The sequence below is a fragment of the Phyllostomus discolor genome, chromosome 5 (genome assembly GCF_004126475.2).
Source record: "Phyllostomus discolor isolate MPI-MPIP mPhyDis1 chromosome 5, mPhyDis1.pri.v3, whole genome shotgun sequence".
Classification (NCBI taxonomy): Eukaryota; Metazoa; Chordata; class Mammalia; order Chiroptera; family Phyllostomidae; genus Phyllostomus; species Phyllostomus discolor.
This window is the reverse complement of record NC_040907.2, coordinates 56,747,523-56,774,391: the sequence shown is the minus strand read 5'-3', so window position 1 is coordinate 56,774,391 and position 26,869 is coordinate 56,747,523. Positions and strand designations below refer to the sequence as shown.

Here is a 26,869-nt window from a genome sequence, read left to right as displayed (position 1 = left end):
AAGGAAAATAGACGTTTGACAGGGCTTTGAGGAATGGGTAGATTTTCTATACATAGAGATAGCAGAGAAAGGTGTGCCAGTTTGAACTGAAGCATAAAGTTGAGATATTGAAAGACCAATATAGAATTCATTATTCTTCTTCTCATGTATTTTTCTAGCAGTTATACCATGAAAGTTTTGAGACACAGTTGAGAGAAGGAATCCTAAGTGAAATCTCCTAATTGGCTTTCTGCATACTTAACATCACTTACAGAGAAAACTAGTTTATGAGGGCGAGATTCATTGAAAAGAGAAAGCTCATGGGCATGATCATGTAGTCTACAGAATTTAAGATGCATTCTTCTATATTAAAAGCAAAAAAAAAAAAAAGAAAGAAAAAAGAAAGCTTCCTACTAGCAGGAAAATGTCAAGGTGGCTCAGGTGGTGAACATTTTTCTGTTGCCATGATTCCTGTGTTTTGTCAGCACAAGGTTTTTTGACACAGGCACACCACTCACCGAAGGGCTGAATGACCTCTTATTAGCTGACTCCATTCCCAGACTCTAAGTGGGGATAATAACAACAGCCTGAGAGTGGCCTATTTAACGAAAAGCAGAATTATAATGACCATACCAGCTTTGAGAAATAAATAAGCAAATTGACTACAGACCCATGCACTAAATAAATAAGTAAATTCTGAAGATGATGAGGGTAGTTGGAGTCACATCATATTCACGTGGCTCTCAGAAATATCAAAAACACATTTGCTTCTCTGAAGTAGACGTTCAAGAAAGAAACAGAAGCTATTTGGCACATGGCTCAGCACCTAAACCTACCTCATTTTCATCCTCAGTGGCTTTCTGGCAAACAGTGTTAATTTCTACCTAATTTTAAATCAAGAGAATATATTACCATATCCCACTAGTTCTTTAATCTGGGATAGTCAACATTTTCACTCTGAAAGTCTGTCCTGAGCACATCCTGTCTGAAAGCACATATTAGCTCAAGAATACAGGGTTAAGAGGCTCCGTGCAGTTAGGGATGCTGCTTTTGAGTCAAGGCTTAAGTAACTCCCAAGTATGGCATTGTAGCTTTTGAAAAATGTAAAGAGATATATGTGGTCAATTCAACAGCAAGACAGCAAGAATGGTAGTGGTGTGGTCATTATGCCTGCAGTACAATAGAGTGAAAGTCAGGGGGAGAGCTTCACTGCTGTGCTCAGCCCAGATGTGGGCTGCAACAAGATGATGGACCCGCAGCAACTCATACCAGTAAATAAAACCTCAACTCATATAATCATTGTCCAACTCATCAAAAGCGATGCAGATTAAGTCACATATGAGAGATACAGGCAGTTGAACCTGAGCAAAGGAAGCAGAGCCAGCATGGAAAATGATGTGTCAACACATCGGCTGCTCTTCCTCTTGTGCTTGAACATATTACTAAATCCTGCGGCTCTGAAGTCTGGATTTCAAGACTCAGTCCTGCCACTTTGAACAAGTGGGGCTTGGAGTGAGTTGTATCACCTGTCCTAGTCTCAATTTCCTCATGTACAATGTGGGGGAATAATTTTACATAACCTATAGAGTATTTGTGAGAAATTTTCAAATTTGGTGATTTATTAAAAGCCTTATGCACTGTTATGGTTAATCTATCTGTCAACTTGGCTAAGGCTCAGGTATTCGATCAAACATTATTCCAGATGTGTCTGTGAAGTTGTTTCCTGGATGTGACTAACATTTAACTTCAGACTTTCAGTAAAGCAGAACATCGTCCATAATGTGGGTGGGCCTTATCTAATCAGTTGAAGGCCTAATTGACCATAAAAGCACTCCAAACAATATATGTATTTTGACCCTTAAAATTCTTTTTCTTGTGTGGTGATGCAAACAGCTCTGGAGTGTTCAGTGATACTGTTTTTAAAAAAGTACTTAACACTAGTAATTTTTCTAGTAATAAATGCAATACATACTCATTATAGAAAAACTGGGAAACATGTTTAAGGAAAGTCACCCAAAATTTACCCCCCAGACACAGACCACTACACTTAATTTCTTCAGCTACTGTCTGCAAACCTCCTTTCTATGTCTACATTTAGAGTTGACAGAAACCTCTATATATTTCTCTTTCTTGCTTATTATCATTTAACATTGTGAAAAAGTGTTCTGTACTTTTAGACAGAAAGTGTTTTCTTCTTTACAATTTACAAGAACATAGCATAATGCCCAGCATGCAGTGGATTCAACAAGCGTGAGCCAATGAACTTTCTGACTTGATGAACTGACAAACGCTCCATGAAACCATTTAATGGAACTTGCTGACCAAGGCAATTTCGGTCTCTTCCTTTGCCCTCATGGAACACCTAAAGTCACTGGAATACAGTCACTGATCTGGGGCTTTGAAAAATTAGTTGATTCAGTAAAATGATATGCAGTCTGTAAGGACTAAAAAAAGATAACATTTGAAGTGCACAAGCACACAGGTTCACTCAGTGATACTGTATCCCAAATCCTTTGGACCAGTTACACTTTGGAATTTGGAATTCTTTTATTGAAAAGGATGATAGAGCAAATGTGATATACAGTGTGTTATAAAATACCACAGCTGGGTACAGGGAAACATACTGTAATCAAACAGTAAGAGCAAAGCATTTTTATAGGAAAGCATGAGAATAACCACAATAAACAGACCCTTCCTTGTGTTTTATGTTTCATGGCGCGTTATAGGAATCTCGTGTGCCTGGGCTGTGGGACCACCCTCCAGAGGAATTCCAGTCCTCTAGGACCCAGTTTATCACTAGCTGGGAACCAAATTCTTGGTTGATTTCCCAGCTTGCAGGGTTCCTAGCCAATGCAAGTAGTAAAATTCAGACCAACCACTAAGGTACAGATCTAGTGTTTTTAATTTCCAAGGATAAATTTTGTTATCCAAAGACCAAAGCTGTAAATAAGCTTCCTTATCTTTTCTTTGTGCCAATTTTCATGGTTTCTTTCCTAGCATCCTCTTTCATTAGGGTAGGCGGGTAGGACGTGTAAAGTCCAGCTTTAGGTCTGATTGGTTGGGGGCCGGGAGTAGAGGCAAGTATCTCACTGTCCGCCTTTGGGGAACCCGGCCTTGCCTTCTGTCTTGTAGGGTTAATATTACTCATCCTCTCAGTTACTGATACTGATAAACCCCAAGGACACCACACCGTCAGCTTTCTTGCTTACTTCTCTTTCCATAACTTCTCAGTTTCTAGTGCCTGAAGATTTCCCTTGTTTCTGACAAGGCCAACTAACTGGGCATTAAATCATATATCCTATTTTATCCTGCATGTCCTGGTGTTATGTAGCAGGAGAATTGTCCCATTATCTTTGACCACTATATTGCCACACCAGAACTCTTAATTTCATTTTCCTTTTACTACTTAAAACTACTTACAACATTTTTATAAGTCAGATTTCTCTATTAACCAGGCATACCATTTCTTGAGGCTTTGTGGAATAACATTTGATACAGGAGCTTATAGCTAATTTTGAGGTAAAAAATCTTTAATGCCTATATTTCTCTTATAAGTAAGCTTTTGTAAGCCTACTCTTGAAAATGAGAGATCACAGTATGACGCCATCTACTTGGTGACAAATTATCTCCCAGACATTTAATACAATTGTTTAATTCAAGGTGCTTGAATGTTCACTATTCTTAACGGCAACAGAATGAATTTGTTATGCTGAAGTGCTGATGCCCTCTCAGCGGGATTCTTCCAGGCTCCTTGCAGAAAGGTCTGCCTCATTCTCTTCCTTGGTGAACCCCAATTTTAATTTTTCTTTAAAGGGTGGTTCATTGCTAATCCTTAGTTCATTATCTGGAACATAGCAAATACTTGTAACTATTTCATGACTGACTAATATTCTCAGTGAATGCTCACTGCCACGTGATGAATGTGTTTTTGTTCTAGCTAATCTGTCAGGATATTTAACTGGAAATAGAAATGCTGAACAAAAACTCTTAACTGTGGGTGGGGGTAGGGAGCTAATTCTACCATCTTTTTCAGCTCTCAAATCTGAGTGCTCTTTGGTAAGTGCTCTCTTTTGTTTTACTTTGTTTATCCCAAATGAGGAAATCTGATTTCTGGATTTCTAACAGGCCCCTGTCAGGTGTATTAGCTTGACAGTTGGTAAATGGGCATTTTTGATACCTAAGGTTTGTAATGAATAAAATCCCCTTATATCTTCCTGGGGAACCAATTACTACATTGAAAACTATGATAATGGATCTTTCATCAATAACAAATGTGACTTGTAAAGTGAAAATCAATCTATTTTGACTGATGATATCTCATAGCAATAGGCAAGATTTCTTCTGAAAAATTAAAATTTAAAAAGTGTTTGATTTATCAGTTGAGTAAGATTAGAAATTCAGTAGTTATCAGTCTTGTCCTGCCATTTTCTGGCTTTGTGACCTTGGAAAATTGAGAACTTCACTTTCCTTTTTCAAAAGACAATCTGGTCTCCCAAATATATGTCCCACTGCAGGAAGACAGAAAGCATGCATCTCTGTGGACATTTGAGCAGACAGATGGACTGACGGATGTGAGTCCTTCCCATGACCGGACTCCCAGCAAGTTTCCACCATGGGTTTGAAAAAATGGTCCCTCTCATCCTCCAGGCAGCATCTTGTCTAAAGATGAGTTTCAGGATGCCTGGTAGTTATTATTATAAAATGACTGTAATGTATAATGTGCATATCAATTAGGACTCTTTTGGTGGCAAGCCACCAAGGCATAATTCAAACCAGCAGACATGAAAAAGAAGGATTTACTGGCTTATTTACCCAAACCACAGAGGGAGGGGTAGACTGGCTTTGAGAACAGCTGGGCTCAGCACTAGAGAATTGTCCAGGCCCTCACTTTAGCTCTGCAACTGCTTAGCATGTCTCTCAGTGTCTTGGTCTCATCCTCTCCAGGGACCACAGCCACCGACGCCCAGAGAACCATGTCTCAACACTCTACTACCAAAGAAAAGAGTGTCTTTCCCACAGCATTACTTAGAACTATAAAACCTGGGAAGGGCTCAGAAGGGCTCATCTTGAGCCATGTATCCACCTCTTGACCAATCACTCATTTGACCAATCACTAGGCTGAATCTTCTGCACACCCATGTAGTCAGAAGGGTAGTGATTGTTTCTGTAATAAAGGGGTAGTGGAGAGCTGGCAAGCATAAGGGGCACTAAATGGCTAATTATATATATACATATAGTATATATTATATATGTATATACAATTATATATTAACCACTTTATTATATAATGTAGTATATATGTATATAGTCTATGCATGTTCATATTTAAGAAAGTATAAATTGTTCTGTTAGCATGTGTATATGTATATATTGCATGGATGTATTGTGTTTATTTGTATATATTGGTTAATGGATATGGATATATATTATATGTATTACTGTTTTGCAAATATTTGTGGCTTTTCCCTTTCCAGCAATTTTATTCTATCATCTATAACCCAGGGTAAATTGCATTTCAGTCAGATTAGCTTCTGTATTGCCCCTAAATGTGTCTGATTTCCTTCCCTGGAAAGACATAGAATCATGCAGACATGTGGCAGTGTCTCAGGGTGCTTTGGGTATGGGGTTCCACTTCCATGTTGGGGTACACAGAGGGAAGCATTATAAGTGGCCTGGCCTCCTATGTAGTTTTCAGGTCAGCAGCACCAAGGTAAAAGTTCTCTAAGACTGCCTAACCAACCAAACAAAATCAGGAGCCCAGAGATTAGAATGAAGGGTAATGGAACTAGAGAAGGGTAAGAAATTAATCGATGGAGTGCCAGCCAGTGATGACCACCAGCACAGACAGGAGTTTACTGTGACTTTGGTGTAGTACCCTTGGCCTGCTAGGAGTGCTAAGAATAGAAGGAAGAGGGACAGTGTATACGAGGTCTTTCTGTAAAAAGTCAAGCCATTGTTAACATAATGAGAATCGTTTGTGCAACATCAATGTAACCTAGAAGCCAAGGAGAGTGGACTGTGATGCACATGTGTGAACAACACAACTTTACTGCACTAGTCTGTGGGGGTGGAGAAGCCATTGAGTGAACACGTGTACTGTGTGGCCATTGCATTAAAAAATGACTGAGCAGGTAGAGCAACAAAATCTGCATCAAATTTTGCATTAAGCTTGAACATTCCTCCACAGAAACAATTTGGATGAATAGAAAGGCTTTGGGGATGATGTAATGAGGGCAGCACAAATAAAAGTGTGGCACAAATGCTTCAAAGATGGTCAAGAATTTGTTGAAAGTGATCCACATTCTGGAAGGCCTGCGACAAGCAGAACACCTGAGAATGTTGAATGTGTACGGGCTGCAGTCAACAAAGATCAGTGACTGACAGTGAGAGAACTAGATGCTAATCTGTGGATTCCCAAAAGTACTGCATCTGGGACTTTGACACAGGATCTTGGCATGAAACATGTCATGGTGAAATTTTTCTGAGGCTTCTACTACCAGAGGAGAAGGAACATTGTGCTATAGTTGCTAATGACTTGATTCAAACCGCTACCAATGAAGCAGATTTCCTCAAGAAGGTCATAACTGGCGATGGATCATGGGTCTACAGCTATGATCTGGAAATGGAGGCCCTGTCACTCCAATGGAAGTCACCTGGTTCCCCATGATGAAGAAGGCGTGGCACAGTTGCAGCAAGATCAAGACCACGCTAACTGTTTTTTGATAGGGAAGGTGTTGTCCATCGCAAGTACATCCCTCCAGGCCAAACAATGAATAAGGAGAACTACCTCAATGTTCTCCATCAGTTGAGAGATGCAATGTGATGAAAATGTCCACAAGTTCTAGCAACTGGTGATTGGCAGCTTCATCATGACAATGTACCTGCTCATGCATCACATCTTGTGCAGTTTTTTGGCGAAACATCAAATCACCCATGTGACTCAGCTGCGCTACAACCCAGATTAGGCACTCTGGGACTTCTGGCTTTTCCCAAAACTAAAATCACCTTTGAAAGGGAAGAGATTTCAGACCACCAGTGAGATTAAGGCAAATATGACAGAGGAGCTGATGGTGATTGCGGGAACTGTGTGAAATGCCAAGGTGCCTACTTTGAAGGGGACTGTGGTGTCATTAACCTATATACAATGTTTCTTGCATCCTCTTCAATAAATGTCTCTCTTTTTCATAGTGTGTGGATGGATACTTCTGGACAGACCTTTGTATTCTGAACTTTTGCTTTCACTCATGCCACTGCAAGATGTGCCTCTTTGGCACAAGGATTCTTTTGAGCTGCAGACATAGGAGAAACTTTGAAAACATAATACAAGTTACCTTTTTGTATGGGAAATTTACATTAGATAGAGGTCCTGTACCAGGAAGAGAGCTATTACTAAAGATAAAACTTCTTCATCTGATAAACCTGTCTTCATGGCAGAGGAAACATTTGTACATTATACCAAATGTACAAATTTCCTGTGGATTGCTTCCCCTCCTTTGAAGCCCCAGACTCCTACTCCTTCCCTTGGCTCAGGATAGTAGAGAAGTCTCAATAACATGGTTGCCTTTTGGGTCTCATGTTTTTGTAGGGGTCCTACATGTAATCAAATTTGTTTTTCTCTTGGTAATCTCTCTTATGTCAATTTAATTATTGGACCAAAGAACCTAGAAGGGAACAAAGGAGAATTAAGCCTTTCCTACATGTCCAACTCTATTTTTTCTCTTCTTTCTATCTCACCCAGCTCCTTCTCCTACACATGTCTCACCTCTCCCACAAATACTTTCTGAAATTGTTTCAACCTGCCGCGACATCCGCCCCTCTCCTTTGGCACTAGAGCGTAGGCTGCCTCGAGAGGCGGCCATTGTTTGGAAGTTGCTATTTCACAGCCAGACTGAGAAACACAATCTCTTCTCCACTCAGCAAATATATGCCCTCATACTTGGGAAAAAGATAAATTATCTTGAAATTGATTAATCCAATATGCACATGCCAAGTAAGTAATCTTTATTATATGTTAATTTAGTTGTTTCTTTTTCTATAACAATTTAACAGTTGAAATTTCTTTTGCTTTATGATTATACAAATGTGAATATTCAGCTTTCAATTAACAATTAAATTGATGAATTTTAAACTTTTGAAACATATTTACATATAATTGTTTTCAATATACTTATGTAAAATCCAAAGCCTATATTCCCAAGTATAAAAAACCCATTCATGTCAGCTTTAATTATACATGGACATTTATTTGGATGTGTGGATTGTGTGCTTTTGTTGCCAGGCATGTCAGCTCTGTTCCTTAATTGTGGCTATAACCACAATTTGGGAAATTCTATTGCAACAGCAATATGTTATGCGCATCTCTCATTAGGCCTATGTGGCCTGTCTGTCACAGCAACTGGTCCTAAGTACTCTTATTTCATCTACTTTCAAACGTTCTCATTTTTTAAAGTGGTGTTGCTTTAGCCTTATTAAATTATTAAGCAAATCCATACACAGCCCTACAATTTGATTGCTGTGTTTTAGAAATCGTGTGCTTCTTCACTTAGCACACTTAAAGACCATCTGAAAGGTCACTCTTCTCCAAATACCAGAAAACCTCCACATGCCTGGTACGTTAAGGTTTTCTTATCAGATCTGAGGGAGACATCTGTCATCCCCACTGATTACCAGGAAGATCTGCATGTGGCACTCTGGCGAGTGTCAGAGCTTATCTGGTGGTTAATGCAAATAGGTTGCGGGTCACTTTTTCTGAGCAATGTCTTCACAGCAGGTCACCCAACAACAGAGACAGCAGCGTGACAATTCCATGATATGGAAACTGCAGACAAAATCTACCTGAAGTTAATTTCTTCCCTTTCCCTCAAAAGCTGCCATAGTCACAGCAGGGAGAAACAATAGCTGCCTTGAACGAAGTCCTGCCGTACTTTAGTAGTTTACATTTCCCCTTTCCACTACAATTAATTATTTTAAAATGGACCATTAAAATCATGTTAAGGAGAAAGTAGAGTTCACAGGATATTGTTAAGCATAGGCTTTTTTTTCCAGCCACATATGGGTCATGCTTTTTACTCTGTCTAAGATCAGTCAATAATGCAGTAACTCTGCCTTAATGTTATAGGTGGGGTCCCCCCAGTTTAGTCCCGTTTCAATGGAAGGTTGCACTGTTAATACAGTAATGACTTGGCAGGGCAAGTCTGGGCAGCTTGGGGTTCAGGAAGTTAACAGAGGTAGGGAGCAAAGGAAAGTATAAACCTTGTCACAAAATCAAAATCACTCCTGGTCCAAACTCTGTACTGACATTACCTCATGGTTGTTATCAGCTCAAATACAGTATGGAATGAGGAATTCTGGGTTCTGTGGCCAGGAAAATTCAGGATTTCAGCAATCACCCAGTTAGCTGGCACTCATTTAGCTTCTCTGATTCTCAAGACTTCCCCTCCCCTAAACATAAGAACCTTCACCCGCACTGGTTACAGGGAAAGAGACAGGCCAAGGCCTGGGAGCCAATCACCAACCGCTTTGTATTTAAGTTGTTGTTGTAGAGAAGGAGCAGTTTTTTAATTTTTTCATTCCAATTCTTCTAGAACAGTCCTCATAGTTTTCACAACATATTCCTTTTCATGGCTGTGGATCAGGAGGAATGTGAAATGCAAACAAGTTCACGTGTTTATCTTTTCTGTGCTCCCTATATTTTTACTTCTTTTACTTCCCTTGGGAACAGGTCATTCAGAAACTGGGTGAGTTGATCAAATGCAGCTGAGCCTGAACTGGGTGTAACTTCCTCTAGGTGAGGCCTTCAGGGCAGGCTGTCACAGATCCACGAGGTCACCTGTGCTTCCCCTTGGGCCATGCCAAAGGGCCAGACCTCATCTCATTTTTTTTTTTGGAAAGATAATCAGAGAATCAGATTCTGCTCCCAAGCAACCCAGCTCTCTACTGCATCTACTAAATCTTCAACCTAATTCAGCCACCCCCATCTCCACCCCCATCTTATCGTTGACAGTAGTGGAGAGATATTTTTTTTCTTATAAGAGTTTCTACTCATAAAGTCTTTGTCTAGTGACAGCAATATCTGGTCCAGACATTGGAGCATCAGCCGGTAAAACTATCATCAATGATTGTGTTTGCAGATACTCTAGATCTGGAAATCATTGCAGCCATGTCTACATGTTTAAGAAATTTCTTGCAAGTCTGCCCATGTCTAGCAAGCTTGTGTTTTCTTCTGAAAACCTTCTGAGAAAACCTCAAAAACCAAGACCTTAAAATAAATGGATCAGCTTGATGTTCACTTGCCTCAGCTCAGATAAGGCTACTGACCCTTCTCCAGACACGAATAGGGTGAACGGGGACATCGGAGTCTATGGCCACCTTTGGAGCAAGGTTTGAAGGTCACTATTGAAGCTATTTGCCCCAGAATATAAAATCTACCACCTATCATATTAGCTGTATTACTTTGGCTCTATGAAAACATTTTCCTCCTAAATCTTATTTAATGCAGCTATCTCTGGGAAGGATGGCACCTGAAGCTATTATTTGGTGAACACCAATGGCAGGGGTTGAGATTGTGAGAAGGAAAAATAAAATCAATGAGGAGAGATGTAGAGAGCCACCCTGCAAATTCTACTATCCTGTCAATTTAGCTGAGAACTGGAGGGAAAGCCAGTTTACTTAGGTGTTGTTTATCAATGCCCATGCAAAATTTTCTGCTCATCACCTTCACTCATGTTACAATATGGGGTCTCACTATCATGCATACACTAGAATAAGGTGCCTGTATATCTGCTAGTCATCGCATAAAATGAAATTGCATATTTCAAATATTGCTAGTTTGTTTTCACGAGCTTAATGCCTCACTGCTTCTTTTTAGTTATTTCTTGCTATTAAATCAGATGAAATGCTTTGGGTGATTCCTGGTCAATAAATATCCTACTGGGCTCAGAATATATTTTAAATTTTTTATTATAAAATAGACATGCAGAAAATGACACAAATGTATACTTAAAAATATTTAGAATGTGAACACTCATGTAACTTCCAACTGGATAAAGACATAGGCTATTTGCTGATATCCCAGGAACCCACACTGCTCACAAACCAAATATTTTCTCAGAGTAATTTCTCAGAGTAACCTCTCTTGTTACTTATATGATAATAGTTTCCTTACTTTTTATTTCTTTTTAGTTTTATTCCTTCCTATATATGACCCTAAGCAACATTATTTAGTTTTGCCTCTTCCTATGATCTATAAATGGAATCACACTGTGTGTATTCTTTTATTTTTGCATCTTTCCCTCAAAATTATGGTCATGCACAATTTACACATGTTGTCACATCTGGTGACAGTTTCTTCATTTCTACCACTGTGTGGTATTCCAGTACATGTAGCACGACTTTAACCCACTCTCCTACTGATGGACATGTGGGTTGCCTCTAGGTCCCGGTGACCATGAACCATGCTGCCATACCTGTTGTCTGAGCCTGCCAATGCCTGTGCTGCTGAGTTTGTCTGAGTGAATGTGTTAGTGACTGCAAATGCTGGGCATGGGATACAGGTCTTCAAAGTTATACAACAAGGGGAAGCTGTTTTTCCAAAACACTTGTTCCAGTTTATTATACTCCACCTACCAGTATTTAAGAGTTCCTGTTGTTTCACATTCTCACCAACACTTGCTATTATCAGATTCTTAATTTTTTGCCAATCTGGTATTTGGTGTGCAATGACACTTCCTTGTGCTTTCTTCTCTCTTCTCATTGTGGTTTTAAGTTGCAAAAGCTTGATTTTTGATGAGATTGTGAGCTCCTTTGTAAGTTCAAAGGCCCTAAACCCAGGGCCTTTAAAATTTAAACACAAAGTCTGTTATTTTGGACTTTTGTATTTTGGTGTAATTCACACTGAGCACTTCAAGTCATAACTGATCAGCGTAGGAGAGGTAAAAGAAACACATTCATTGAGCATTGGTTTGAAACTGGGCACCTCATGCGCTTTGTTCTGTTTGATCCTCATGATAACTTTGCTATTTGAGACCGTTATCCCTATTTTCATTCAAACCATGCCTGCCTGTGTGCCTTTAAACCCTAAAAAAACTCCTTCCAGTACTCATGCTTCCTCCCGAGAAAGAGACTCTGCAGGATCAAAATAATGATCGATATCCTGTAGTAAAGTCATTGTATTAAAAACTACATCAAAAGAATAGGAAAGGTGGCTTGGTTAACATGACTCTTTAATGACAGCTTCCCCAGGTCAGTTTTTCCATCAACACTCCAAAATCCAACTCATTAATATTTAAACAAATGAGGGGGTCCTTGATTTTGGGTGGGATTTGCCTCATGAGAGTAATTTGTGAAACACTTCAGTCACATGTTTCATTTTCTGCCTGTGACAGGCACTTGTGAAGTGATTAACAGGACCCAGAAGAGTTACAGAATATTAAATGACAGCCAGAAATAAAAGTAACGAAACACGAGGGTGAGACAAACTATCCTCTGTGATAATTTTTATACAAGTAATCAATTTATTAGGACAAGCAACAAGTTCAAGTAATGGGCCCTTTAAAAAATAATTTAAAGCCAATTAAAGGACAAACATCAAGTAAAGCTCCTAAGAATTTATGTGTTATTAATAGAGCCTTTTTCTTTTTAACTATAAAGGTCTAATAAAAAGTCTGTAAATCCTGCAGTTACAGAAATCATTTTCCAAGGATCAAATGAATCAGATGCAAAGACTTGAGTATAATATTGCCTGCAAAAGGGGAAGACCCCAGCCAGCTTTTAACACCCCTCCCGATGCTAACCATAACTTTCGGAACAGGAGTAGCACTCTGTGTGTAACTCTCCTCTCTAGTACTTTACAAAATTACCCTTCAGTGGGATCGGATCCAAAACCCTCTCAGTGATGTGGGTTTTGGATCTGATTAGGACAAGCAGAAGTCCTAACACACTAAGGACTTGTACCCATGTTACCAACAATTTCAAACAGGCTCAGACTTTGCCTCTATGAATATTAACCTCGCATTCATCCCACTGCATGACGAACAGTGCGAACACTTTTATTAACCGCTTCTATACCTTCCACACCTTTTGTGAGGTCCATTATTTTTTCCTTCTCTCTGTGATACAAACCCTGGCTTGCAAAAGTGTTGGCACAGTGTGCGCTTTCCAGTTGTCGATCTGCCTCCACTGTCTTCTGTACCATCAACTGGCTACGAAGATTTAGAGGTTCTGTGATTATAGGATTAAAATTATTTTAACACCTTTAAATTTGGAAACTCTTTAAATACTATTATCTCTGCAGCCACTAAAGAGTTTTAAAATCAGCTTGGCCTTTTCTAGCTCCAGGTCTAAGAATTATAGCGTTTTAAAAAAGTATAAATGATTTTCTGCAATTCTACAAAGAGCTGTCCCCAACCAGCTGACCTCCAGGAAATAAAACCAGCCAGTTCTCTAGCTGGTGACTGCTGATCAGAGTTAATAAATGGAAAGCTATGTATGCTATGCAACAAAGCACTAGGAAAACAGATAATTGCTTGCTCAACTCCACATGAAGCCAGTGAATCAGATTTGATGTAGGAAGGGCAGCAGACTTGAACACATGTCAGTAAGTGTCTAAGAATGAGAAGACAGAAAATGTCAGGAACCCAGAGAAGCTCGGTGGGGCAGAGAGAGTAACTTCAGTGACTGAAGGTCATCTTGTTCCTGAAGAAAAGCAGTTACCATGGATACTCTTAAATCCTAGGTAACCCTCTGAGGTCTTACCTCTTGCGTCCTCACATTTATGTATCCATAGTGAGTTCGAAGGGGCCGCCTGAAGGTGTAGGAGAAAGGTATCCATTTTGTACCAGGTTGTCCAAAGCAGTTCAGTAGCAATGGGAAATTCAGTTCATTTACAAGGCGCACAATCAGCAGGAAGAGAAATGCTGCTACAAAGCTCACTGCAACCACAGACTTTCTCTGTAAGACATTTAAAAAAAAGAGAAGAATGAATGACTTTCAACCAAAAGCAGTTGCAAAGGTTCCTTTATTCCTCTCCCTTTCTATTTCAAAGGTATCAAAGGATGCTGTCATTTAGGATAGTTTTATTTGGAAACAGAAAATAATTATTTGGTGACTAGGTTGTGTTAGTGTGCTGAGGCTCTGAGAGCAAGCAGAACATCTTTTTTTAGATTATCTTTCCATTCCATCCCTACCCTTTCTTACCTATCTTCCTTGACAACACTTACTGACATTCCCAAGTATTGGAAGCCCTTGCTAACTGCTCAGTTCCCCCTCAGCCACCATCTCTTCAACCCCAACACATCTGTCCTGTTAGAGGTGAGAAGTCCCACCACTCCCATACCTTGAAGGCACTTCTATTGTATATCTTTCATTGTATGATTATTTATGTCTCATTTCTTCCATGTAGTTGTGAGTTCCTAGAGAGCTGAGATATGCTATGTCATACTGATCTCTGTGTCCCAGGTCCTTGACACATTTTTTGCATTCATATAGACAGTCTCATTATCAATTATTACCCTATGTGTTTATCTAGCACCTTCTACATGCAGGAAACTTTCACCTGTGCTATAGGATATGCACAAGTAAAATTTAAAAAGCAAACATCCCTGGATGGGTGGTTCAGTTGGTTGGAGATTCATCCTGTACACCAAAATGTGGTGTGTTTGATCTCCACTCGGGCACATGCTGGGCTGTGGGTTCAATCCTTGGTCAGGTTGTATGCCAGAGGCAGCTAATCAATGTTTCTTTCTCACATTGATGTTTCTCTCTCTCTCTCTTTCTCTGAATCAATGAACATATCCTTGGGTAAGGATTAAAAAAAAAAAGCTAACAATAAGGGTAGGAGAGAAATGCATGCCAAGCAGCATAAGAACAAACCCTTAAATGAGTTGCTATGGAGTAAGAGCAGGAGCAACTGTATCCGATTGGGGTGGGAGAAAGCAGAGATGTTGTGGAGACTGGGCTTGATAAAATGCATGCATTTTAATCAGTAAAGATGTGTGAGAGGAGCTTTTAGCTAGAAGAATCAGAGCAAAGAGGCAAGAAAACATGGGGCTATTCCTAAACACACAGCACTGAGTCTTACTGTGCACAGAGAAAAAGAAAAGGCTAGATATACAGATGATAACTTGATGGACTGCCTCAGACACCAAGCTGAGAAGTCTATTGAGTTTGTTAGATGATGGTAAACTAAAGGAGGCTTTTGATTACTTTTTCAAAGGTGACTGTTATAAATTATAATCAAACATTGGCATTTAAGATGCTTTGAGCAGGGAGAAACTAAAGGTAGGCAGCAACTACTTAGGTTATTCCAGCCGGCTAGGATAGAGGTAATGAGGGATGGAAAACTAGAGCAGTGGCAGGGGAAATAAAAAGGTGGAAAAAGCATGAGAAACTCCACTGAGGTGAAAGGCAGAGAACTCAGCTACTGATTGGATAGAATTGGCAGACAGAAAATTCAGAGATGACTGATATTTTGAGCCTCAGTAACTGAAATAATACTGGTCACATCAGGGAAAACCAGGGTGGTCAGAGAAAGAAATGGTATAAGAGAATAGGAAGATAAAGCCCTTGGCTTTCAAAGTCTTAGTTTTCAAGGACTGGTCCGTCATCTGATGGAGTTGTCAAGGAGTCGGGTGGGAGGTCAAGTTTGGAGCTGAAGGTAGACATCAGGAACAACTCTGCCTTCAAGTGCAGGGTAGAGATGCAATGAAATGTTCCCCTAAAAGTTGGGCTTGGCTTCTGATTCTTCTTCCAACTTAAGTGATGCCAAATAGCTTTCTGAGAATAACTAAATATTTTTGAGGTAATTGCTATTTTTCAACTCACCACTTCCTGGTATAATCAGATTTTTTTTTCTCTTCACAAAATATCCCAAAAGGAGAAAAGAAACCCAAAGCTAGCCCCTATATCCTCACTGGGCCCATGGTCACAGTGTCTCTGGGCAGAAGAATAAGCCCCAAGAAACCAGACACCCAAAAGAATTCTTTGCTCTTGCTCAGCCCTAGTGATTTGCAATGTCCCCAGCCCACTAACAGCCTAATTTTTCAATCACCTGAAAGTCCCTTGAGTTCTCCCTCCTCAAAACCCCTCATCTTACCACTAACTACTACAGCCTTACCTCATTGAAGCTTCTAATCATGAAAAAACATTTTAATTTGCTCCTCTGTGGAATCATTCTGTCCACAACATTGCAATATGTCAAGGTAACAGTTTAAATGAGGTGATGGATCTTACAAGTTTAAAGGGACACAGACCAGAACAGATGGCTAAATGAAAGCAAAGAGGCCAGTCACCCATTGAGTAAACAGGTAAGAATGTTTTTTATCACCATCTGGTAGCTTGTTGCAAAACAGCAGCTTGCTTTGAAGGAGACCCAGATGGGATTTGTGCCTTTATCTACTCCAGAGCCCAGCAAGGCTCTCGGGTTCTCTTGGCTGTCACACTGCATTGCATGGCTGAGGGTTTGGGGACAAAGGTGTGGATAGCCTTTGTGGGTTATCTGATTGTGCCTAGCAACACATACCTAACACATACATGAAAGAAAACAAATCAACCATTTTGAGAGAAACTTCAATATGGGATGAAATCATAGTTGTAAAAGCCTGCTTCCAAGTAACACATGTCTGCCTCTCATGCTCTATGGAAGGAAATCAAGTAACAAGCACAGAGAGTGTGAGGCAAGCAAATGGAGAGTGGAAGCCAGACACTGACTCCTCTGTGCTTGACCTGAAATGGGCAGAGGCATCCCTTTCATAGCTCAGGCTTCTAGTCCAGTTCCTACTGTGCTGTCTGGACCTGACTCTACTTTTCTTCACGTTCCCAAACTCTTATTTAACATGAAAGCATCCTCATAATGCTGCTGTAAAACCGCCCTGAAACTTCACTCGAAACAGTATAATTTCAAGCACACTCTGTGCTCCAGGGGGCATGGACAACAGGACATAACATGAATATGTGTTTTGTGGTAGTCACTTTTGCCAGATCGTGACCTTGAGCTTCAGCAAGTAAAACAGAAACCGCAGATGAGGCTTTTTGAAGTCTACACATACCAGAATACAGGAAGAATGTGTGTGTGTGGTGGTAGGGAAGTAATGAAATACTGATATGCATGATTTACATGAATGTATTCAGTCACACGTGCTCATTAAATTTGTACGCTGTATAGACTCGGTGAGGTGCAGATAAAGAGAAAGAAAACCAACATGACAGACTATTAGAAGCAAATTAGAAGATTCTACCTGTTTATACATGTGTTCGATGTCTAACAATTTGTTTATGGAAGTGATCGCTGATGCCTTTACTGAAGTAATCACAGCATCTCCTAGATTCAACAACCAAAAATTAGGTAAGTGAAAATAACAGTAGGGACTTGTCAAATTTATAATATAGAAGACCCAGCTTGACAAACTTGCATACTGCAAAAAAAAAACAAAAAACAAAACTGACATAGACTTAGTAAGTCGTTCCCTTAACATCAAAAGCATGAACATGCAATGACACAATACGTAGGATGTGCGGAGCATAGTTCCAGACACACAGCGAGCACACAAAAACCAGATGTCATCATTATGCTGTAACTACTAATTATCAACGCCCCAGTGGACATTAGCCAGTTGGTGAGGACTGGCCAGCCCATGTAAATGCATCAAAGAACTTAGAGACATCTTTTTCTCAAATATTCCAAGCAGCTGCAAACCCTTGAACTATTCAGTGAAACTTATCCACACAAGCTCTGGAAGAATGTCACTGTGCCAAAACAGATCTGATGAATTGCTCTAGGGAAAGCTTTCTCATTCTTGGTTCTTCATTTTGGGTAAGTCTGAAGGGGCTTTTAAAGCTGAGACATTTAGAATTTAGTCCCCTCTGTGCTGCAAAAATATGCATCAAAAATGTGGCATTTCAGTTTCTTGCTCTTTAGAGTTGAAATATCATTTATCAGACTTATAGTAGAAATACCTATTTCAAAATAAAACCCACAGAGAATTCATGATTTAGAGAGAAAACAGTTGCAGATTTGGAAGAAATAGCTAGCAAATCTGGAAGCTATATTTACATTTGTATGTTTTTATTTTTTCTACCACAGAGTTAGTCTTTAGCCACAGTCTTTAACTATTAATTTGGTCAGTTGCTAGATTTCATTTTGTTTCTTCTTCAAAAATACACACAACAGTACAGAGGTGTATTTTTCTATTTAAATAATATTACTGAATGACTGAAGTAGTTTCTTCCCAGGAAAAAATGTATACTTTTGTCCATATGCTATCATTTGTATTATTTATATTGGTGCTCAATCATTTCACATATTGATGAGCCCTTACCTATTGCCTTTTTGTGATATTATCAAATAGAAATTCTTCCCCCATGTAAAAAAGTTGTGTAATCAATGCAGTTCTACTTTGTGTCCTTGGTCAGGCTCCAAGTCTGGCTCTCCCTGAATGCAGTAAAATCTCTTACTGCAGTAAAGGATCTTTACTATACTTGCAGTACAGGATAAATTAGTAAAGCTCTGAGTATATACATGAAGTCTTTGTTTTGTTTCAGCTATTGAATCAACAAATTCTTTGGATGCTGCTTATTGAACTCTACTGAACTATGGGAAAACTTACTCATTTGTTGGGAGGATAAGAAGAGGGAGGTAATGAAAAGATGGATTGTCCAAGATTGGTGGAGTTCACACAGGAGCTTGTCAAGGGCAGCCTTAGACACCATGGCTGATGACAGAATTATTGAGGTCATCAGGAAGAGAGAAGTTAATGCCTAACAAGGTTAACGAGGGAGAAAAAGCAGCATTTCAGAATCCAAGAGGCTGATGAAGAAAATGTGCTAAGGCAAAAGAAATAGATTTTTAGAGCAGACTTTGAAGAAGGCAGACAAAGCGAAGCTAGAGAGGCAAGAAGGGATCTGATTATGCAAAGTCTTGTACATCATGCCATAAGAGTCTGAACTTACAGTGTAGAACCCAAGAATGGCTTAGACATGAGATAGACAGGATCAGGCTTGGTTTTGGAAAGCTCACTCTGGAAGTGGAGTGGACAATGGACAGGGAGGTGGGAAAGACCCTTTGGGGGGGGGGGGGATGACAAGAGCAACAATGACCTCTTCATCAAATATCACTATTTCATACCGCTATGAAATTATCGATATAAAAAGTATAACTGATACTTTCAGAGATTAGCTTTTATTCTTCTATTAGGGGCATTAGAAATAAAGTCCAGATAGAGTGTATATATATATAAATAATCATTATAGTCTTAACAGAAAATATTTGAATGCTATCAGTTAGAGAAATACATCTGTAATTCACATTTTCCAGGCCAAAAAAAAAACCCCCAGAGATGTATCAATAGAAAGATTGAGTGATCTGGCCTAGGTCACAGAACAAGGACACAGGAAAGACAGGTATTGAATTTAGATCATCTGACTCAGGCCTCCGTCCTAGTGAGTGAATTAACTAAGTTGTTAATTGTTACTCATACCAATGGGAATGTTCTTATAAAACTGCTTCATAAATTTTAAAAACCGGTATTAGCCCTTAAGTAGATTTTATAATACATTTTGTCAATAAACAAAATACTTAATTCATATGGAAAATGAAGAGGCTGATCTGAAACATGATAATTATATTTACTTCGAAATCAGTAATTTGTGGGCAAATTTAATTCATTTTGCCTAAATCTGGCTTTTTTCCCGGTATTAAAAAGACAACTACAGGGAACCACTGGTTAGTTCTCAGGGAAAATAATTCAACTATTCTTCCACTTCTGCTGAAGACATTAGGAGCCATTTGTCAATCAATAGCATGGCGTCTCATTGCAGGCAATCTGTAGGAACCGCCTGATAGAATGAGCTTGTCTTCCTTTCTCTGCCCCACAGTTCCATGATCCTTTCATTTAATGAAGATGTGGCTATACAGCAAAATACTGATGGTTTTGTTTTTTTAAAAAGGTTAAAATTGGTAGGACACCATCTATATGGTGACCTACATTAAGATTTGGAGCCCTCATCAACACGTCACTCAGACATGGTATAATCCAATAAGCATTTACAAATCCAGCAAACAAAAACCAAGGCAATAGAGTCCCCATGGGCACAACGGTCATAAAGTATTCCATGCAAAAAGCTAGGCCTAGGGAAAAATTACAGGTACCCAAATTTTCCTCAGACATGTCTTTTCCCAACAGAGACTTCCTATAGCTGCTAACACTATAGGGAAGTTCAAGTAAACATAAGCATTACGAGTTTGTCAGATGCCATAAGAAGTCCCACTGAACTTTCTAACACCTATTTTAAAGCCATAATGAAAAAACTTTTTAATACATCTACACATTTTTCTTATTTTATTTGAGAAGGGGACTTAGATTTTCCTGGTCAGATTTGACTTTTAAAACTGCTACAGACTCAAATAAAACAATCATGGCTACTTTCACTGAGTTCGTTTTATTTTGTAAAATTATATAAAAGCAGTTTTATCTCATTTTGTCTCTATATCTTTATAGAATTGCTTCAGCGTATGTCCTTTCACATACCAGAAAGAAATCAAAGCTCCTCAGAAACACAAGACAGAGATAAAGGTAGATATTGAGTATGCAGCCTGAAGGGCCCAGAAAGCAGTCCCTCAGTGTGGCTGCATGAAGACACATAAAAATGATGTAGTCCGGATGGCTGGTGTGCATGATGCAAACATCAGAGATTAGGCAGATGGCCCTGAAGCTGGTTTTTTTTCATGATGTTTCCACTACAGGAAGAAATGTGTCAGTCCTCCTGCTATCCCCTCTCTGTGCCCCTAGCATCCTGTTGAGGGAAAAGAGGTACTAACTAACCAGGGACAACAAAGGTACTTAGATAATCAGACCCAAAGCTTTTGTTGTGTCCTCAACCACCTGACTTTTGTTGGCCTTGTTTGGCTTCTGCAAACATCCACTGGCATCTTTCACTTTTAAAGAAATGAGTTTGTCTGTAAGCATCCAATTCTTACTTTTGAGGTGTTTGATTCACCAAGGTGGAGCATGAGGATAAATTCTGGTCATCTTAGAGCCATTAGGGAGGGAGTCCCTTCCAGAAGTATGACAGTGATGAGAACAGTGATGGTGACACCAGCTCTTCTTTTCTGTGAACCTACATGACCTTGCATTAAACAGCATTATCTTTTCAAACACATTCAGAGCTATCACCTCACATGATTTTCCCCATAGCCAGTGAAGTAAGAAGGGGAGTCTGTATGCTTTAGTCTCATCTTTCATCTCTCTTTTGATGCCTTCCACGTTTCAGGCTGGACTTCTCACCATTCTCCGAAGCCCCTCAGCTACCTAGCCTTTGTGACTTTTTCTGGGGCTGCTCCTCACGGGCACCCTGATGTTTTCTACCATCCCCATCTATACAAGATCAAATATGGGGTCCAGCACAAACAACACCCCTTTTTATTACGAAATCTCTTATTACAACATCATAAGCATGTAATTCTGTAACATAACACTATCATACTCAAGCACACCATATGACACTTTAGGTGAACTGTTCAAATTAAAACTATAAATTTTTACATCCATATTATTACCCCACCAACCACAATCCAGCAGGCCTTACTTCCGCTGGACCCTGTATAACTCGGCTCCAATGACGCTTCTTCCCCAAAGTCTTCTCTCCCTCCCTGGCTTCCAGCTCATGGAAGGGGGCTGGGTGGAGTAGGGTGGGTGAAGAAGGAAGATGGAGAAAAGAGGTAAGGAGGAGGGGAGAGGGAGGAAAATATTCTCTTATAATTTTGTCTTTAAAATGTTTTGAGGACATGAACAAAGTCTGAGAAACACCTCTACTACCAAGGACATCAAACTCAGTATCCTGAATTTAGAAGATAGTTCAGTAAATACTGGTGGAACAAATGACGAAAATAAAGAGAAAGAAAAAAGGATAAAGGAATTAAAATGTATTCTCATCTAAAGATACACAGTAAATTATCCAAAAAAAAATCAGACTAGGATCATTAGGAAAAATATATCTTTCATAAGGGGAAACCCACACATTATTCTTTTCTTTTTTCTCTTAATTCACCTTCCTAGGTGATTTCAGTGTAGTTTGATCTGCTTGTGGTGGGTGGAAGAAGAATTGGACGGGGAATATAAACTGAAGTGAGAAAAAGTTGAGTATTTGTTGAACTGGACTTTTACTGAGAATTGCTTCACAGTTCCTGGTAGATAGAACTTGCAGACCTGAATGGGGCTGAACCTGCTTAGAGCAACATCCTTCATATGACACATAATGAAAAGACAAGAATTGATATATTTTTAGAAAACCAACTCTTGTCTGAGGATAACACTTAATGCAAGAATCCCACATCAGGGAATGAAAAACAGGTAAGAAAAGGGCACTCTGTCCTTCTAATAAGGTTGATGGCCCATTTTCTGAGCTGTGTGCTCGACAAGTATCCAGTACTATGCCAAGTACTTCACTGGAATGAAAACAGATTGCCACCAGCAGCCTATCCATAGACTCAGGGTGGCCAAGCTACATTAAGTGAGTTAATATGTGTGAACTTGGGCACCAGTTCTAGTTTAACTTCTTTGTGCCTCTGCTTTCTAACCTGAAATTGGGGCAACAACAGTACCAACCTAATATGACTGTTAGAGCTTTACATGATTTACTAGATAAAAAAGCCTTACAGTGCTGCCTGGCAAAGGGAACATGCTCAGTAAATGTTAAATGTATTGCTACAATCTTTAATCAAACCTAAGGTGTATTGATTGTTAGTCACACCATTACCCTAAATATGATAAGAAAAACAAGATGGGGAGACTAATAAGAGACCTTGGCTAAAAGCTGAGACGCCATAATGCTACTCCCCTAAAGTTAGCATATCCCAGAAATAAAGCACGTATTCAGAAAGGCACAGCAAGAAGAGAGAAAGAGAAAATAATTCCTCCTGAGAATTCGAACCACATGCAGGTACTCAGGCAGGTTTTGATACAAGTTCATACTGCCAGTATGATTTAAGAAAAAACTCAGTAAATCATTCAATTTGAAGTGGTCTCAGGTTGGTAACATCTCTAGGTAGCCACTGAAATGACCCAAATCCTATCTGGAAGAATTTAACTTTATTGCAGGCTAGTAGCAACTGCAAGGTGGTATTGAGTATGAGACGCACCTCCATCTCAGATGTGGAAAAAATGGGAAAACGTTTTAAAATCAATAAAATATGGTTGCATTGTCCTCATAGGAATGGCTGTTGTCATCGTTGTCCTCCCCCTCATCATCATCCTAGGGAACGTGGAGGATCAGGCCTGGGCTACTTCACATGCCTGTCTCTCATCCTGCACCCTAAGGAAAGCATGAGCACAAGTCCATAAAGAAAAGGTAATGAGGAGTCCTGGAGTGGCCCAGAACACTGGAATTCACTAATGTAAAAACCCTTTGGGGGCTTTACCTTCTGGTCGAGACTACACAAATGTAAAAACAAAACAGAACAAAACACCCTCCCTTTTTGAACATGGTTCGATGACCCTGCATGCACGTGCATGTCGCACCCCATCCCAACAGCCACATATCAACTTTGGTACCTCCCAGCATCCTTCGAAGGAATAGACACTGTTCTCTTGTAGGTAAAAGTTGAACTTTGGCAGAGGAACACTCACATACTAAAGTCTTTTGCTGAACACAAGCAGAGTTTTGCCAGAGCACAGGTCTCATGGTGATAATAAATAGTATTGTGCCAAGAACATTTGAATTTCTAAGTAAGACCATTTTCCTATCAATTCTGGATTTAATATTGCATTGACAGTAATTTGAATCACTCATGCAACATAAACTATATTAGTTTATTACTTATAGCCTCCTGCGTTAAAATAGCAAAGGCAGAAAGATCCCCACTGTTAGGCAGAAGCCTGAAAATGCACATGATAGATTTGTGCTGTTACCAGTGAGTCTTCGATATATTTTTTATCATAACCAGATCAGTTAAGTGCCATATTCTAACAACCCTACTAGCCACCTCTATTTAAGTGTCCCAGAGGCAACTCAAAGTCAGTCATCCAAATCCATCCAAACCAATGATATCCGCCCTCTCCTGTCCAGTCTTCCTCACCTACACGGTCCCTCTGAGTGGCTACCACTAAAGTTACTTTTAGAGTCCCAATAATTAAAATCTCACTTCTACTTAGTAGCTATATGACCTTGGGCATTTTAATTTTCTTTGTCCCTGTACTTCACCTGTAAAATCAAAGAGTCATTATGAAAATTAAATAATGAGATAATACATGAAGGACCCATCTTAGTGCCTAGCACACAGCAGGCACTCACGGATTATTAATTTCCTTCTCTCCACATATCAGGTCCCTTGCACAAGCTATTCTTCCTTTAAGAAATGTCTTCTCCTTCCCCTTCTTTGTCAAGAAAACTGATACTTATTCTTCAAAACCAAATCCAAATGCCATCTCTTCTGTGAAATGGTCCTGACCCTCTGGGAAGATTTTAGAGCACTTATTTCTGCTGCATACTTCACATCATGTGATCATTTTTTGATTACCAATCAACCTTCATCGTTCAATCAAAGTCACACACAGCACACCATGCCCCCACATTCTCCCCAGACAGACACTGCTGATCAACCACAGCACCATTTTCCCCTGAGTTAGGGGGCAGCCTCAGAATCCTTTCATCGTGATGATCGCAGCAGTGGTGGTCCTAATCAGTGCAGCCTGGAGTATTACCTCCCTTGCACAAAACAGGTGACAACATGAGGCCAGAGGTTGTCCTGATAAATCTTATAATCCATGTGATCACAGCATAGACTGTTATTCTTTTTAGGCCTCAATTTCTTCAGCTGTACGATGGAGTGTTTTTAGGATCCTAGCTGGCTCTCAAATCTGACTCTGTAGTGATGACCCAAGGGCCCTGATTGGCCAGAGCTGGTGTCACTCAAGAAAGGCTTGCAGCACTGCTCTGTATCTGGCTCCTACTCTGGGTCTAGGCCCAGTTCTTATAACAGAGTTAGGCATACCTTCAGATACTCACAAACTGAGCCCAGTGTCTACAAAACTGAAATAGAAATGGGGTGAGAATTTGTGACCTTTCAACTTGGTAGATAGAAGCTGTCACTCACTGAAGCCTACCTGATTGCAGTGATGTGCACCTGCTGAGAAAAACGTTGCAGCAAAAGAAATGATTTCCTTTTTAACCCTTGTCTAAAAGGAAGAGCATGTATTTTTTTACCCAGTTGTACAGAATGAAATCAGGTTCAGTCTTCCATATGTATATGGACACTGATGTGTTAATGTTCCTAGTCAAACTTTCCACTAAGCCCTGGCACTTGCAACAAAAATTTCAAATGTCCACTGAGTTAGTCTGTTAAAAACCTGAAATAAAAGCAAAGATAGTCTGAAGTTTTTCATTTCTTAAAATAAAAACACACAAAACTGTTTTCTTATATGTGATGGCATAAAGATGAAGATTTCTCTGAAGATTATTTGTTCATTCTATAAGCTAAATATTTAGGTTTAATCAGCAAACAAAATCATAAAATTATACACAAAGGTAGTTCCAAGGAAAAAATTACCAATAAATAGTTGTGAAAAAACAAAAAGCCATTTTCTCAATTTTAGAAGCACATTCAGTTGATGGGAAATAAACTTGTGCTAAATCTTAATATTTCAACTAAAAATCTCTGCTCTGGTGCCCAAGAACCAGCCGGAGTGGTTATTCTTCTGTAGAATTGGGCCTCAATGACAGAACTTTCACAGCCCCTAAAAGGCTTACCCCATGACACACTGAACCTCCCCTGCATATCTCTGCTCACCGTTGCAATGACTGGCTTAGTGTCTCTTTCCCTGCCAAACAAACTGTGAGCTCTTGGAAAAGAGCAAACCTATCCATCTTATTCACCAATGCTTTCCCATTGGCAAAAGCAGCCAAGCCAGAAGCCTCATGTACACAGACCCGGGGAACACATGAGTAATCAGCAGCCAGTTTTGGAGCCCTGTTCATCTCCTTCAATGGCATGCACATCCACTGGCCGCCGTCAGAAAAAAGGACAAGGCCACATACCACCACACCTCATTTATTCTCAAGTACCTAACCGCTCCATAAGACGGTGTTTACAGAAAACACAATTTCTCTTCACTTAAAAACAATATTTGCTGAATTTGTTAGGTAATTTTCCATAGCACAAAATTGGCTGATGGTCTTCACATATTTTGACACTTTCCTGTGTTTTGTTAATTTTAGGCACTATTTTGCAAATCAGCCTTTGCTCATGATTTTAACAAAGGCTTTTCTTCCTGAGCAAAATAGATGAGGAGTTCAGCAAGACAGGGCAGCTTTTATCTGCAAAAAAAATCTGCTCTTCAGCAGAGCAGACAATGCGAGCACAACAGAGGCAAACACACGCAATATTTCCTAAATGTGAATTGTGATTCTTCTCTCCTGCGGGATGTGCAAGTGGCAGGACGGTTTATTCCCATGTGGCACTCAGAGCAGGTCTCGAATACTTCTGAATATATCACTTTTATTGCCTTTTATATTGAATTACTGTGAAAGAAAAAAAATACTTTTGTGAGAATTCAAAATCAAAATACTTTAGAAGCTTTTAGAATTCACCTTGAGGATATAAAGAAAAACTTAAGAAAACAAATAATTCTGTTCTGCTAAGGATAACAGATACCACTCCCACTGAGAGAGGGCCGCTTCACAGAAAGGGAGACATTATCAAATATTTATGCTGACTTTCAGGGAAAAATGGTAAGTGTTCTATTTGGGGTTCAGGCACCTGAAGCCCTATCCCTGCTGCTTTAGAACTTGCCATTTAATGGACAAAATCCACCCCAGGGTGCTTTGGCCTGTAACATTTCAGCACTGCATGTTCCTTCTGCAACTTGGTTTAAGATGCTTTCTAATAGCATCTATCACCAGAAAT

General features: G+C 39.6%; 1 protein-coding gene across 1 annotated transcript in view; it reads right to left on the bottom strand.

Moving 5' to 3' along the window:
• The window catches only part of ST6GALNAC3 (ST6 N-acetylgalactosaminide alpha-2,6-sialyltransferase 3), a 494,049-nt gene that overhangs the window by 271,825 nt on the left and 195,355 nt on the right, over positions 1–26,869 (bottom strand). The window contains exon 2 of the mRNA XM_028513558.2: positions 13,732–13,926. Coding sequence (XP_028369359.1) covers positions 13,732–13,926 — 195 coding nt within the window. The remainder of the gene's footprint in view (positions 1–13,731; positions 13,927–26,869) is intronic.